Source organism: Platalea leucorodia (assembly GCF_965183815.1).
Source record: "Platalea leucorodia genome assembly, chromosome: 1".
Lineage (NCBI taxonomy): Eukaryota > Metazoa > Chordata > Aves > Pelecaniformes > Threskiornithidae > Platalea > Platalea leucorodia.
In genome coordinates this window covers 110,563,760-110,578,521 of record NC_138823.1, presented here as the reverse complement: position 1 = coordinate 110,578,521, position 14,762 = coordinate 110,563,760, and the positions used below count along the sequence as shown (strand labels likewise).

Below are 14,762 nucleotides of genomic sequence, written 5' to 3'. Positions count from 1 at the left end.
ATAAGTAGCTGGTGATGCTTTTCAGGTTGCTCACATCAGGGAAAAGACCAAGAAGCAATGCTGAATGGACAACTGGAACCGTGTTAGTAAAACTTCAAATTTTCTTGTGTGTGAGGTAACTTTTCAGAAGTATGCTCTCAAATAGTTTCTATTCCTTATGATATGCTGAGTAGAAAAAAGTAAGACTGCATCTTCAAGAGGCTAGCTCCCACACTAGCTTTATGGTCATGTAACTGCTGCTTACTTCCAGAAACTGAGAAACAATACAGCCTTTTTCTGCAACCTCCTCAGTTATGCAAAATCACAGCTCAAAACTGTAGACTGAGTCACTAACAGCACTACAGACAAATAGAAAAATCCAGCTAAGTCCCTTTTTTCCTTTTTTCCCTCCCCCTCACTTGAATATGCAAGCATTTCAAGATAAAGCGTTCACGCACATCAGCTGTTGACTTCTGTTTCTGTGGCACTTGTACAGTTGGGAGCTGGACAAGCGGTGAAGTGTCTGCACAAAAGTAGGCTTGAGTTGATGCGGCCTTCAGATATGTATCTAGAGCTCCCTCCTAATTCTCAGAACAACCACAAGTTGGGCTGCCACCAGATCATCCTCGGAGCTGCTCTGAGGGCTGTGCTGCAGACTAGGTAAGGTAGTACAGGCAAATAAGAGAAACTGCTGTGCAATAACAATGCTCGCATGGAGCTCTGTGGTTTAACTGATAAGTTGCATTCACCTGTGCTGGCTAAACTGTGGCAGGTATAAAAGAAAGGTCAAGTGCCCTAACAGCCAAGTTGTTAGGGAGGGCTTGTCTCTTTGTGTGAGCTTCAACACTTAAGGTGCCTTAAGTGTAGGGGAAACAAACCCCAGCATCAGCTCTTCCTCCTGCTCGATTTTATGTTGTGGTCACAGCTGCAAAGGTAAGGGTGTTATTTTGCTCCTTTTGCTCCTCTGGCATTGAGTCAAAACCCAGAAGTTTGTATTAGAAAAGTGGCCTGGAAAGTACTATATTAACAGACATGCAAAGCCTCTGACTTCTGGGGAATAAACAGCTTTGAAGTAAAATACATGCAGCAATAATCCATGCACACTTCATTAATTTCAGAACTGCATCAGCAAAGTACTACTTATAAAAAGCTGTAAGACAGTAATGAAGGTTTGGGATTTATTTTTTTCTTTTAATCCCCAAAGCTCCTTATCTCCATTCTCCATGTTTTTTCATTCAATTTACAGTAGCCTAAATTAAAGCTCATCTAACAAAAAAATTACACATTAAGTTTGACTAACCTCTTTACCCCCCTCTTGACGAGAATCCTTTCCTCCCCAGGAGAATAAGCGCAACAACTTTAAAATTGCTACGTTGCTTGTTTAAGATAACTTTTCTTTGCACTTTGTGCTTAATGGGATTTGGCTGATTTTAGACATTTCAGCACCTTAAATTCCTATGTTGAGATAGCGAGGGCAGCAATTCTTGTCAAGTCTTAACTAATACAAAATGATCTCTAGGCACTGAGCTGCCAGAAAGGCAGTATTTTGTTATCTGTCAACATGCACGCATCTTTCTCTACCACACCCACAGTCAAGTTTGAAAACCCGTAACATGGGCTACTGCATGATATGAAACATCAGTTTACTGCTCAAATTTGAGTCAAAGCTGAGACTAAAAACAAAGAATAGGTGCAGTTTAACACTGCATTTAAGTGCAGCTGTGAGTTGCTGCTGGAAGGGGTGCTCATGCCCCTTTTCCCTCCCTTCTGCTGGACCCTGCAGCTGCAGTATATGCCATGTCCAGAAAGCTGTGATGCTCTGGAAAACCAACTTTCAAAAAACAGCTGATGCCTAAACCTCATACAAGAGGTACAGCACGATGTACAGCTGGGCAGTGGAATAGGGCCATCTTGCTGTCACAGCCTGCTATTACTCCAGCCTGTGAGGCTGGCCTAAGGGAGGAGGCTCTTTTTTTTTTTCTTTTTTTTTGTTTGAACAGTTTATCAAAAACTGGCTCTAAAAGAAGCAGTCCAGCCCACTCTTATACCTCCTGCTACATGCTCCCTTCTTGCACTTTATGAGTTCATGTGGATCAGCAGAAAGTAATTGATTTGAGTCAAAGCCAACTAGGTTGGGAAGCAGGAGGAACTAACCTCACCAATAAGAAGGGATAGGGGAAACCTTGTCTGGTTTAGTGATGAGAGTAGTCTCGAACTGGAGAGTTTCAATTTTTAACGAAAGAAACATAGCAATTCCTTTTCTTTGCGGTGTCAGAATATTAAATGTGCTCAAGACAACTGATCACTTCTCAAGTTGTTCCTGAATGATGAAGCAAATCTGACTGTAGTTTTCTTACCACGCGGGTGAGTTACTGCAACTGATGTGCTTTACGCTTGCCCTACTTCTTCAAATTTCCGCTAGCTGTGCTTCTGCCACTGGGTTTTCCACAGCGCGGAGTACCGCGGGCCTGGGCCTGTTTTAAACTGCACCTCAGCCGAAGGGATGGTATCTGCCATGGCCCTCTGTGCCCGCCGGCCGTGGGGCAGAGGCGACGGCACCCCATGCCTCCTCCACCTCAAACCCACCCGCGTGGGAGCTGGCAGTCCTCCCGTGGGCCGCACAGCCTCTGGAAATTATATTGAAGTGGGTGAAACCAGCGCTAGAGGAGCAGGTCTTTACAGCAGCTTGAATATTTTCTCTCTATCGGGTTTTGTTTGTAGCTTGCTAGATAAATTTGCCTCGTGTCCCACTTCTAAAAGTGGGTGAGGTGTACTTAAAGCGTAATTACTGTTAACGTGGTCCTGGTAATCACACTGTGAGATGATGTGTGTATCATTACTGCACCCGCTCATCCTCTTACAGGTCTAAGACTCCTTGCTCAGCAGGCCTGCGGCCACCTCACCGCCATGCCACCCGGTTAGTGCCTCCGTTTTCACCCCTACCGCCTTCCGAACCGCCTGCTCTTCCCCTCACAGGGCCGCCGCAGCCCTGCCGCGTCTCCCCCGGGGCAAACCCACCACCGCGCCCCCTTCCCGCCCCCCGCGGGGCCCCGACAGCCCCACAGCCCCCGCGGCCGCCATTTTGTGCAGCGCCGAGCCCGCCGGCGGACGAGAAGCGGAAGCTCACTCGTGTGCCGCGCCGCCGGCGGGGAGGGGGCGGTGGCGGCGGCGGGGCCCCGCCCTAACGGCCGTAACCGCGCCCCGGGCTCGGCTGCCCCTCCCCACTCACGGCAGCGGCGGTCGGCGGTCGGGCTCACGCGTGGGCCGTGGGGGCCGCCATTGCCGCGGCCGGTGGGGCGCGGCGCGGCAGGGGGCGCTGCCGGGCGGCGCTGCGAGCGGCGGAGGGGAGGGGAAGGCGTCGCGGCGGTTGTCGCGGCGGCGCTGGGCCCGGCCGTGTTTACACCGGGGGCGGGGGGCTTTTCTGAGGTGCCGTCTCTTCTCTCCTCAGGGGCAAGGTTGGGGGTTTCCGCGGTCTGTTGCTTCCCCCTTTCCGCCGGAGGTGGCGGGTGTCCCGCCACCCTGGCCGCGGCTGCGGGGATGGGCTGGGGGGGGAAACCTGTGAGGAGGCAGCTGCCAGCGCCGTGCCGAAGCGCGGGGCTCCCCGTCACCCCCATCCCGGCAGCTCTGCGCTGGTAAACCGAGGCACACCTGAACTTGCTGCCCTGAGCTGAGATCCGCTCTTTTTTGCGGTGTTTTATTATTTTTCCGGTCCAAGGGGCACCATAAAAACACTCTTATGCGTTAAAATAAAACCGAAAAACCCAACAGAATTTCTGTAAGCGTCTTTCCAGCAATCCCCAAAGAAAAACTCCGGGTCTAATCCGATGATCTGATTCCGTACACCGATACGCACATTTAACTTAATTACCGCTGTCTTTAGCTGATCTTTTTTCATTCCAAATTTATCCCTCATCATTGTACCACATAAGCCGATGTCCCTGCCCGGGTTTGTTTAAGCGGGCTGCCCCGCGCCGTCACTGAGCTCGGCGCTGAGGCTGCAGCGTGCGTCGAGCGTGCGTGAGCGCTGCGAGGTGACAGGATCCTGAGCCCCGGCTCGGGAGTTTTGATTCACCCGAAATGAAACCGTGAGTGCACCGATAATTTCGGAGCGCGTTCTGCTGCTGTTCCATCGTGCATCACCCCTGCTTCGGTATTTACTGTACGCGCTTCCTGGCTGAGGGAGTTGGATCAGGCGTTCTTCTCGGGGCTGTTGCCAAGTCAGTTCGTCCTCTTATCCGAGTAGTTTCCGGCTTCTTATTTACACTTTTTGGCTTACCGTTGTGATTTAGTGGGATATTATCTGCTCTTGAATTCTCCCAAATAAAACTGTTTCTTCCCATGGAGGGCTTCTAGCGGTTGCCAGTCAACTCCTGTCGTCAGAAGGATGATTATGTTATTTTGTACCGCCTAGTTGTTCCTGAGAAAATAATTGACAAGTGAGAGGTTGCTAGGTTGTAGCTGAAGTTAATTAATACATCTGCTTGCTAGGGCTTGTAACACTCATGGGACAGTGGAAGGTGTTAGCTGGGAGAAACATGGAATGGAAAGACGATCAGCAGAGCAAAACAATATGCAGATATGACAAAAAAAATAGACAACGAGAAATACAGGACAAAAAAGGGAGCGGGTGGCCTAGCCTAGTGGGAACTCTTCCTATGCTCCTAAGAAGCCCTGTTAAGAGGCTGGTTTGTATGCAAAGCTGCAGGTTTTTTAACCTCTCTTTAGAGCTTTCCGCTAACATCCCTTCTTTGTGGGAATCTGTTGCCTTTACCTTCAAGGGTGGTCTGACTCCTGCATATCTAATTACTCTCTGAAAAATCCATTTCATACGTTTCAGACCTGAAGAAGGATTTTGTGCCAAAAGCTTGTCTGCAGTTCCCAGCTATGGCTGTGTTGGCCTAACTACCCCTGCAGGCCTTCTCCTTGTAATTTTGCAATGATGAAAGCTATACAATATCCATCCAACTTTGGTGAAGTTTTATTGGTATTGAAAGGTACTCATTATTTATAGATACTCTGCTATTTCCGTATGGAAGAAGAAACAGACTGTGTAAGGCATCAATACAGCAGAAGAGCTACATCCATGCTGGGGGCTATTTGCTGCTGCTTCTTCCAAGGCTGGTGTTTCCCCCTGCCCACTGCCACCACCCTGGGGACCCTAACTTCTCTTGCCATCCTGGTCGCTCATCTCAGGGCCACAAACAGCTCTTCCAGAGCCCATGTCTCGTTCTACTTCTGGAGCAACTGCTACCCTCACCTTCTTAATCTTGACCAGGTCTGGAGTTCAGTTAAATGTTGGGTTTGTTATCTAGCCACCTGAATAAACAAACAAACCTATGGCAGAGGAAGTTCTAGGCTGTACACAGGGATCAAACAGCAAGTAGTTACCTGACGGGTTTAAGCTAACCTAACTCCGCGGTGTGGTGGATAGAGGCAGTTTTGCCCTCCTGTTTGGCTGCGTGCTGCCACTCCCACCTGGTTTTGGAAGCTGGTCCATCTGGGAAGTAGGGGTTTTTTTTTATTTTTTTACAAGGTTACTTATGAGATCGGACAGGTCCTGCATCCTGTAGAACACGTGGCTGTACAAATGCGAGTGCTGTTACTGAATCCAAAGGCTCGGAGTTACATCTGCCTCTAATCACTCCCATACACGTTCTTTCATATGTTCTGCTATTCGTTACGGTTTCCTATCATATGCTAATTGATTCATTACTTTATGCTAAGCATACAGTCACGTGCTAGTCATTAGCGGTCCCATATGTTGAACTCATGATATATATCTTTAAATGCCGTTCCTCCTGGTCTGCCAATCCTCCTTTATGTAATACCACACATATGTTGCAGACCTTCATTCATGCTTTGATGGACTCTGAACTTCCTCCTCGTTAGCCTTGCATATAATTCTTCAGTTACTCTCTGGAGCTCCTCCTTATTGAAGTTGTGTAACGCCTGTAATTAGAGCTGCTGATATGTGGATCTGTGCTTTAGCCTGTGGTAATACAACGTGTTTGAAAGGGGAAGGAAAGAATTTTGAAACATCCCGTGACATATTTAAAACATCCAGCATAATAATGTCAGTATAAACCCCATGTTCAGGGGAAGTTAGGTTAGACCACAGAAGTTTTGCATGAGTTAAAACTCCGTCACTGGCTCAGAAAACGTGACTCTGGAAAAGAAAATGTATCTGGGAGGAGGCCAAGTGAGTTCCTGAAGTCTTGCTGGTGAGGAAGTTAACTGGTCAGAAGACACAAGTGGGAAAGTATGGAAAGAAGAGTGTATTACTCTTGCAATCCCAATCTGCAGAAATTCAGAATAAAGAATTTAAGGAATCTAGAGCTGCATTGAATTTTTACGTTTTATAGGAAGACGACAGACTACTTATAGTATTCCTATTTACACATAGCATGCCCCAAGATTTGCCAGAAATAGGTTGAATTGAACACACTCGAGTGCAAAAAAAAAAATAGTTACTGATTTCTCCAGAGTTATTTCTACTTTACGACTGAGGTGAATGAGTACAGAATGTGATCCTTTGTACCTGTGGTCCTGCTGTGACACAGTTTTAGGTTCTGTCATGGTCTGTGAATGCCCAACATCATCATGATGATCTGTAGAATTCAGACCATCCTCATTTCACACACACTTTATTGCAGGAACTACTGGCCTGGGGGAAAATAGCTGCATCATCCCCGACTTTGATCTTCCAAGCCCTGAATGAAGGAGCTGAAAGTCCTGCTGCATGTAGATAAGAAACGGCAAGTAAAGAGGCTGGGAAATAAGATCTGGGTAAGAAGGGACTCTCTAAGGAAAAGCTAGTACTTAAGCACAGTGTGTGTTGTGGGCGAGGAAGCAATCCCTGTGGGAAGGGAGACAAACAGTCTTGAGTAAGAGCTTGTGTAACACCTGGCCTGGGCTGTCCTAGTGGCTGCTTTCTGCGTACTGCCTGCTCGGGGGAAGCCAGGCAGGGAGTGATTTTTTCCGCTTCCAACTGCCGAAAACTCCCAATTTCCTGAGCACGGACTCAGCCTGCAGCATAGACCCTCTGGATGCAGCTGGGCGGACAGGAGCACTGCCGATGTACCAGCCCCTGCGAGCCACTGCCTGACTGGGCTGTGGGTAGCGCCTGGCTGGGGTGACCGCTGCGTGGGCTTCACCGGGGTCTTGCGCAGGTCCCCCGGGAGGTGTCAGCCCCTCGGGAGCCATGTGCAGCTTCCCGGCTCTTCCCTAGGCGAAAGCCCCCAGCCTCCCTGCCTGCACCAGCCTTTCTGCGGCTGCAGCTGCTGCTGGCTACAGCCCGCCCCTATAGTGTCCTTATTGGATTCCTGGCCAAGGGGGTGTTGCTGCAATGATAGCAGCGGGGCGAGCGGCGCATTGATATGCTGGAGCTGCAGAGTGTTGTATAAGAAGGAGCTGCAGGGAGCGAAGGAGAATTAAACAGGATCACGTTCCTCCTCTGTGAGCTGAAGAGGTTAGTGACTATTCCTTCCTCCCTGCTAACTGTAATTAGGATTTGGGAGCACCGCTTTCGTCTTCTGACCGCCCCCCCTCCACCCTTCCCAAGATTGCTCGCCACCAGCGTTTCCCCCTCGGTTGTGGAGGAGTGGGGAAGTCCTGCGAGTCACGTTGCCCTAGCAGCTCCTAGGGCACCCACCACGCTGGAGGCGACAGGCCAGCGCGCCGGGAGCGGGGCGGCGGGGAGAAAGAAAAAACAGAGAAAAGCCCTTTCCTTGGAAGAATGTCCAAGGTGCAGCGGAGCAGAGCATTAGCTTGCAAACGATGTGGAGTAGCCAAGTAGCATCATTGGGTGTCCAGAGCGCTGCATGGTGAGAGTGTGAGAGGTCATTTAAATCCTTCCCTACAAAGCGTCTTCTGGGCTTGGTTTTTAGAAGGGCTGAGCTTCCTCCAGATCCTGTTAAAATCCAGGTTTACTGCAGGTGTTTGACACTCCCTTCTGAAACAGCAGACCATTAACCTTGCCGTACCTCAGTTTACCTGTGTGTAAAGTGGAGATGAGAATATTTTCCTTTTGTAAAGGAGCCTGGTGGGGCCGTATTCCAGACAGCCTTTGGCGGGAGAAAGGTGATTCTTATGTTCTCAGATACAGTACAGAATCCGTGTGTAAAACATATTGACACTTTATTAATAATTACTTTGTGCTCTAGTCACAGCTACCACCAATCTCTAACTGTCTTAAAAAAAAAAACCCACCATATATCAAAGCTCAGTCTACACACAGAGAAAAGACGGGCTCAGCTTTTACATAACTCTCCTGGCATCGTGCTGAACTTCTGTGTTGGAGCTTGTCCAAAAAAGCCAAGCTAGTGTTAATTAGGGCAACAGTTTATTGAACTGCTTTTGTGTGAAGTCATTTTTATCAAACTCCTTGCACTGGCTTGCCAAATTAATTTTTCCGGAATGAGGATAGTCGTTCAGCTGTTGGTTCTCTGGTTACAGATGCAAACATAGAATGACACTGTGCCAAAAACCAATAACATAGTGTTTGAGCATCTTTCTGTCATTTGTGTTGATAAATGGGAAAATAAAGACAAATCTGTTTCATTAATATAAATCCAACTTGAAGTTTAATCTTCACAAAATAAAGAGTAATAGGTAAACATTTTAAATTTTCAGCATGTATAAGAAAGCCTTAGTTAAAGTCTTACTAAAAACTGCTGTCACAAGCAGTGCATGCAACTTAGATATTCAATAATTGATAGTAAAATATTAATGACTGATATGATTCTTACCATTGGATCAGGGAACTTCTCTTATACTGGAAGGCTTATGATTCTGGATTTGTCCTCCTGAGTTTACATGCACGTGGTCAACAAACTTTTTTTCTAATACCAACCTCACAGTTTCTTTAGACAGTGAATTGTTTGTGAGCAATTAGAGTTTAAGTCAATGAAGTATGGTTTGTATTATCCTTAAAGGAATGGCAATGCTTATTTTGTATGGCTAAAAAGGAGAATCCATCTTTGTAGTTTTCAACTTCTTATTTTTAGTGTCCTCCTCATTTTCCAAATTGTAGTTCTAACTGGATGTTTCAACACCCACTCCCCACCCCCCCCCCAAAAAAAAAAAAAAAAAAAAAAAACAAACCTACGACCCCAAAAGACCACCACATTCAGCTCTGAGAGACTTCATTTTAAATGTCAAAGCGCCAAACTACTTTTTTTTTTTTTTCCAAATGAAGGGCGTCTGCTGTATCCACAGGCTTTAGAAACTGGGGCTCAGTGGATGAGAACAGGATAAGAAAAGGGCCACTTTGATCTCTGCATTAAAAATGAACTGTCCTTCTCAAAACAAGTGAACATGAATTGATAAATTTACTGACCGCTTTTGGAATTAAAACTGGCATCACTTCTCATCTTGCACTTGGGTGTCAGGACTTCAGTGAGATGCAGGAGTGGAATGCACATTGGCATTTTTGCTTTGTAATGATGACTCTGAAGTCACCGCCGTTTCGTATGGCTTGTGGAGAGGATATTGCGCTGTATGTTGTGCAGATTTGTTGTAGGAAGCTTCAGTGGGTGTTTTCCATTACCACTGGTGTCTGTCTGTGCTGCCATCCTTGGCTAGGTAAGCACCAGTCAGGCAACAGGAGATAAAAACAAGCCAAAACTGGAAAGAAGTGGAGAAGCTAACAGAAAGAGCTTGGATAGCTGTGATAAAGCAGTGTTTGCAGTGGGAGAATAACTCCCCAGGTAAGGAGTTCCTGCGTTTGACACAGTGGTACAGCAACATCAACATATGTGGGACTGGGGATAACCCCTTCCTCTAATTTTCAGGCAACCGTAGACCTTTCTGAGGCTTGCGGGTAGTGCTCAGTGTAGTAAAAGAACTTACATTATGCTTGTACTGCACTTTATTAAGCGAGGTGTCAGAAAGGTTACTTCACTGAGAGGGGAGGGAATGGGACTTAGGGAAGAAAAACAGTCTGAAAGCCAAGGCACTTAGCAGCTTAATCCTGTAGTTTAAAAAACAAAAACAAAACAAAAAAAACCCAAAACAAACCTTGAATGTATACATGCCCTTGTAACTTAGTAGACAAAGGTTGCTGAGGGCCTGTCCCTCTCCTCTGGAGTTAGCCTTGAACTGTGGAAAGCATTCTTACGCATGTAAGGCCAAACTGTTGGGCTTACATCTTGAAACATTGTAAAATAAGTGCAATTGTAATAAAAATATAAATCTACATTTGACCTGTTTCTTCTCTACTAAACAAAAAGAGCTTTGACTTTTTGTTTAACTGAACTTAAGCGTTCCCTAGACTAATGTTTGCAACTCAGACAGAGCTCTACTGTGCTAATTAGAAAGCATTGCAGAAAACACACCTGACTGGGAAAGATAATGAAATACATTTGCTAATCCTGTTATTCCAGATGAGTGCAATCTACCACTTCAACGAGTTCAACAGTTAGCATAAAAGAAGTTTCTCTTTTTTTTTTTTTTTTTTTTTTTTCTCTCCTTCCTTCCTTCTTCTTAGTACAGCATTATAAACCAGTTAGACCCTGTTTGGGGCAAGTAGCGTTCATGTTATATTACAGTAACTATCCTAAATGATAAATTTAAATTAAAGGCTGCACTACACTGGCTAACAAAAGCAAGCCATTCTCATGGCTCAAGTAATGTTACTGTGTTTGTTAGCTTTCCTTCTTAGTGAAATGTGTGGGCAGAAAGGAATCTTTATTGTCTTGTTACCTTTGTTCCGTGAATGGGAGGAGAGGAAAGCTGCCAGAAAGAATATGGAATTATTAAATAATCCCATAAGCCCTAAATAAGAGAAAGAAGTAGTACGGGATGTGAGAGGAAAAGTTGAGACCACAGTGACTCTAGCTGAAAGGCCGTGGATGTTTTTTAGCTACACTAGAAGCTATAAAGCTTTGTGAACCTTTCTGTTGCTAGGGAGAACAGCCCTTATTCAGTATTTACTGTCTTTTGCAGGCTCTCACACAGATTAGCAACAGAAGACTGGTTAGTCTGTTATTTGGTGATGAATTTAGAGACCGTGGTGGCTTGCTTGTACTTGTCTTTGGAGTAATTTGCTATTTTTTCTCAGGCATAGCACAATTGCGTGCAGCTGGAAGTGGGATCAGCGTGTTTGTATAGATCTCTCTAGGTTTAGTCTTGGTGACAGATGCAAATATATAAAGGACTGAGATTTTTTTTTTTTGTCCCCATTAAATCAGATTCATAAAATTTGGATGGAGAAGGCAAATTAACTCCTGACTTCTGTCTTCTTCTAAAGCTATGATTCTCTAGTGGCAAAAATCTGTGAGGAGCTTGCAGGAAAGGATAAAGGTAGATTCTGTACTGGTGACAATTCACTGTTAAGTGATGAGGCTGTAAACTGGAGTGGTACACTTCTGGCGTTGGAGGTGACCATGGGCTTTGTCCGCTTTCATTCTTGGTGTCCAATGTAGGACAGAATAGGCCTGGTTTTTATATTATTACGGAGTACTTGAATTTGCAGTCTAAGTAACCTGGAATGCAGTCTGTTAGAAACAGCCCCGAGATGTCTTAGGTTCGTCATCCAGAAGTCAGGATAACCAGTACTGGTGGCTGCTGGAAATGTTTGCTCTGGGAAGCACGTTTTTCGTTTGGACCTTGTAATCTTCTCAAATGGCAACAGCTGAGCAAAACTTTGATTGTGAAATCTATTTTACATTTACTTACTTGCATAGTAAAGTGGAATAGCTGTCCTTGCACTTAGCCCAGTATTTAGAAAGATAAGACATACCATCTCTTCTTACATGCCTGGCATCTCTGGTGAGGCCTTAAGACTAAGGGCTGTTGAATAAATCTTTTCAGAAGAAACAGGTCATTTGCCTGACTCTGCTTACTGCTTAAAAATAACAGTATTCTGACAGGTGTTTACAACCCAGTCCTTCCTGGATAGGTCCTGGTGACAACCAGCCTAATCTAGTAATATTTGCAATATAGACACAATGAAAACACAGCAAAAGAACCATAAAAGTATCTGTATTATATGTTAATATGAACAGGGCTTAAAGTGGATTGACGGCAGTTGGTCCCCTGTTTTAGGGGAGAGAAGAGCTTCACACCCTTTCTCCTCTTGCCCTCTGAGCAGGGAATGTGGCAACATAATTCTTTGACTGCCCTGAGCCCAGTTTTTCTGCCAAGACTCCACCAGAAAGGATGCTGCTTTCTCAAGAGGGCAGAGATGGAGAACACAGTCTTTATTCCCTGCTGTCTCTGAAGAAGGCCTAATTTTGCACCAGGGAAATGCATGATGCACTACTTTTTTTTCTAATGCAAGGTCAGCAGTTTTCTTATGTTCATGTACTCGGGTTGAAAGAGCACCTATCAGAAAAACTGCTGGTCCACTGCAGCTTACCACCATCCCCGTCAATGGGCTGGTACCTTCCCAGCATCAAATGTCCTGTAATATCGGAAACACAATGTTACTGTTTTTAAAACATGGGAGGGGAAGTCTTCCTATCCTCGATGCTGCTAAGTTATCAGCTCCTCAGGAAGCATGAAAGTGCCGATAACCCTGGAGATTAAGTTTCTTTTGGTTAAATGACTACTAAATGAGGCTTCAACTCTTCATCTTTTGCCTTTGGGATCTCATACTGCCATGCTGACAGGGATGGCCTTTTTCATCAAGAGAATAGTCACGAGCAGGAAGAACTGATGCAGTTGCCAAGTCACTCTCCATCATATTTGAAAAGTCATGGCAATCAGGCAAAGTCCCTAGTGACTGGAAAAAGGGAAACATCACACCCATGCCAGGGGGGTTGGACTAGATAATCTTGAAAGGTCCCTTCCAACCCAAACCATTCTGTCATTCCAACAAAAATAAGTTCAAAGTACGTTCCTTTACACTGTGATTATTATTATTTTTAATTTCCAGCTCCTACATCACCTTATTCTTGCTTACATGCCTATCTGGAATAAACTTTACTATTCCAGACTGCAGAACTAAAATCCATGTGGTCAAGAGGAAAAACCATCCAGCCTGAAAGCAAGTGTCGTCAAATGGCTTATGACCTGTAAGTCTGGCTCACAAGCCATTATTTGGCCACACTGTTACGCTCTTTCTCCGACTCAATTTAATCCTAACCAAAGCCAATGGATCCAAGTGGGCTCAGAGGACAGATCATTGCAGACAGTTGTCAGTTATGTATTCTGAACTGCTCAGGCTCCATTGCTGCCTTTATCTACACAAGTCTGACCATGGGAGGGAAGAGCAGAGATGTATTGTCCCATAGCTAAGGCAGACATCTATAAAACAGTGACAACTTACAAATATCCATGTGTAGTATTTGTGTTTATGTTACTAATGTAGTGTTTTCTTGTGTTTTCTGTTTCTAATGATTAAAAAAAAGAGATAACTTGTCTGAAACCCAGTTTGTGGAGAGGCCACAGTCGTTCCTGAGATATAAATGACTTAAATAGTAGAAATTAGCCTTATGCAGTGAGTTTCTTTCCCAGAACCTCAAAATGCTTTGTTGAGTTATGCTAGCAGAAGGTAAGGAGGAAAGAAGGGATTTAGACTGAGATTTTAAAAAGCTGCAAGGCTGAATAAAGTACTGAGCAGGGTTGCTGTTCCATTTTAAAATATCTTTAATGTTACCCTTGGTAACATTGGATGGTGGTGGTTCAGTACGGCCGGTCTCTTCTTTTCAGAACTCAGTGACCTCTTTGGTCACTTAAAGGAGTGGTGCAGTTAAGGGCATGAACTTGAGGAGGGGACAGAGCTCTTATCTTGTAAGAGTAACTGTTAAATCGCTTCACCAAAATATTGCAGAAAAAATCCAGTGGACTGAGTATTGTCTGCTCCTGAACCTTTGCAGTAGCTGTTTTAGTTGTTGCAAAGTTAGGCAGTTGTGCCGATCCTGCCTTTGATGGGATATTATCCATTTGTTCAGCCACAGTTGTTGTAAATAAAATACTGGTCCACGTTAAGTAGATCCATTTGGTAGAGGAAACCAAAAGAGTGGTACTTGGTTGTTTCGTCCAACTTACCTGGTCCTGCTGGTTATGAATAGGTTGCGTATTTAAAATATTCCTCTGAGCAGGCATTCAGCTTCATTAAAACCTTCAAGCTCCACATCTTTGAAGGCAGATTATGAGGAGTAAAGGCTTTTTTAAAGCCTGTTCGCCAATTATAGTTATTTTTACAGAAATTTTGGTGAGGGTCATGAGTTTTGTAGGCACTGCCAGCAGCTTCACTGGTCCCAAACCAACGAGATCTAACAAAGTATGTAGAACCTACAGTGCCCTTAATACACTGGCACAATCCATCCTGTGTCCTTCTCCAGCTAATGTTACTGCGTGGACCCAACCATCGAGTCAGATTATAATTTTTAACGAGTTTTGTATTCATTACACATCCATGTGCAAGATGGGAATACCTGATCTGGGAGTTGCAATATGTATTCGTTTCTCTCTAGACATGTTTTTAATATTAGTAGCTGTTGGAACGGCTTGAGCCAAGTAGGATCTTCTGCTTTGCTTGCAGTTGGACCCAACTCGATGGCTGCTTTTTAGGTCCTTTTGGAGACTTTTTGGAACACTAAATCTGGTGCTGGCGGATCGGTAAAGAGGCAAACAGTTGTAAATAGGAACCGTTCTGTAGGTCATTCTTTTGCTCATTTGTCAAGCCTGAGTGTGAGCCTGAACATGTCAGGCTCTAGGTTGGCACGCTTGAAGGTTCAGGTTTAGGCATGCTCAGAGCTGTCTGACTTGATAGGCAAATGAAAACTAGTGGGTAGTTTAGCCATCTTCTTAGCAGATAAAACTACCTCTCTGCTTGT

The 14,762-nt window shown here is 45.1% G+C and overlaps 2 protein-coding genes across 17 annotated transcripts in view; one reads left to right on the top strand and one right to left on the bottom strand.

Moving 5' to 3' along the window:
* Window positions 1-3,264, bottom strand: part of COA1 (cytochrome c oxidase assembly factor 1) — a 53,474-nt gene extending 50,210 nt beyond the window's left edge. For both annotated transcript variants that reach the window (XM_082317368.1, XM_082317366.1), the window contains exon 1: window positions 3,209-3,264. The gene's annotated coding sequence lies outside the window, so the exon portion shown is untranslated. The remainder of the gene's footprint in view (window positions 1-3,208) is intronic.
* A 3,386-nt stretch (window positions 3,265-6,650) lies between these two features.
* Window positions 6,651-14,762, top strand: part of BLVRA (biliverdin reductase A) — a 45,819-nt gene continuing 37,707 nt past the window's right edge. For 9 of the 15 annotated variants that reach the window (XR_014228722.1, XR_014228723.1, XR_014228724.1 and 6 more), the window contains exon 1: window positions 6,651-6,765. Coding sequence is in view for 2 of the 15 variants with exons in the window: in XM_082317280.1 (XP_082173406.1) it covers window positions 7,800-7,802 (3 nt within the window). In the remaining 13 variants the exon portion in view is untranslated. Of the gene's footprint in view, window positions 6,766-6,788; window positions 7,448-7,540; window positions 7,803-9,499; window positions 9,687-14,762 lie in introns of those variants that run through there. The other 6 variants (XM_082317283.1, XM_082317284.1, XM_082317280.1 and 3 more) reach the window with 5 other exon arrangements.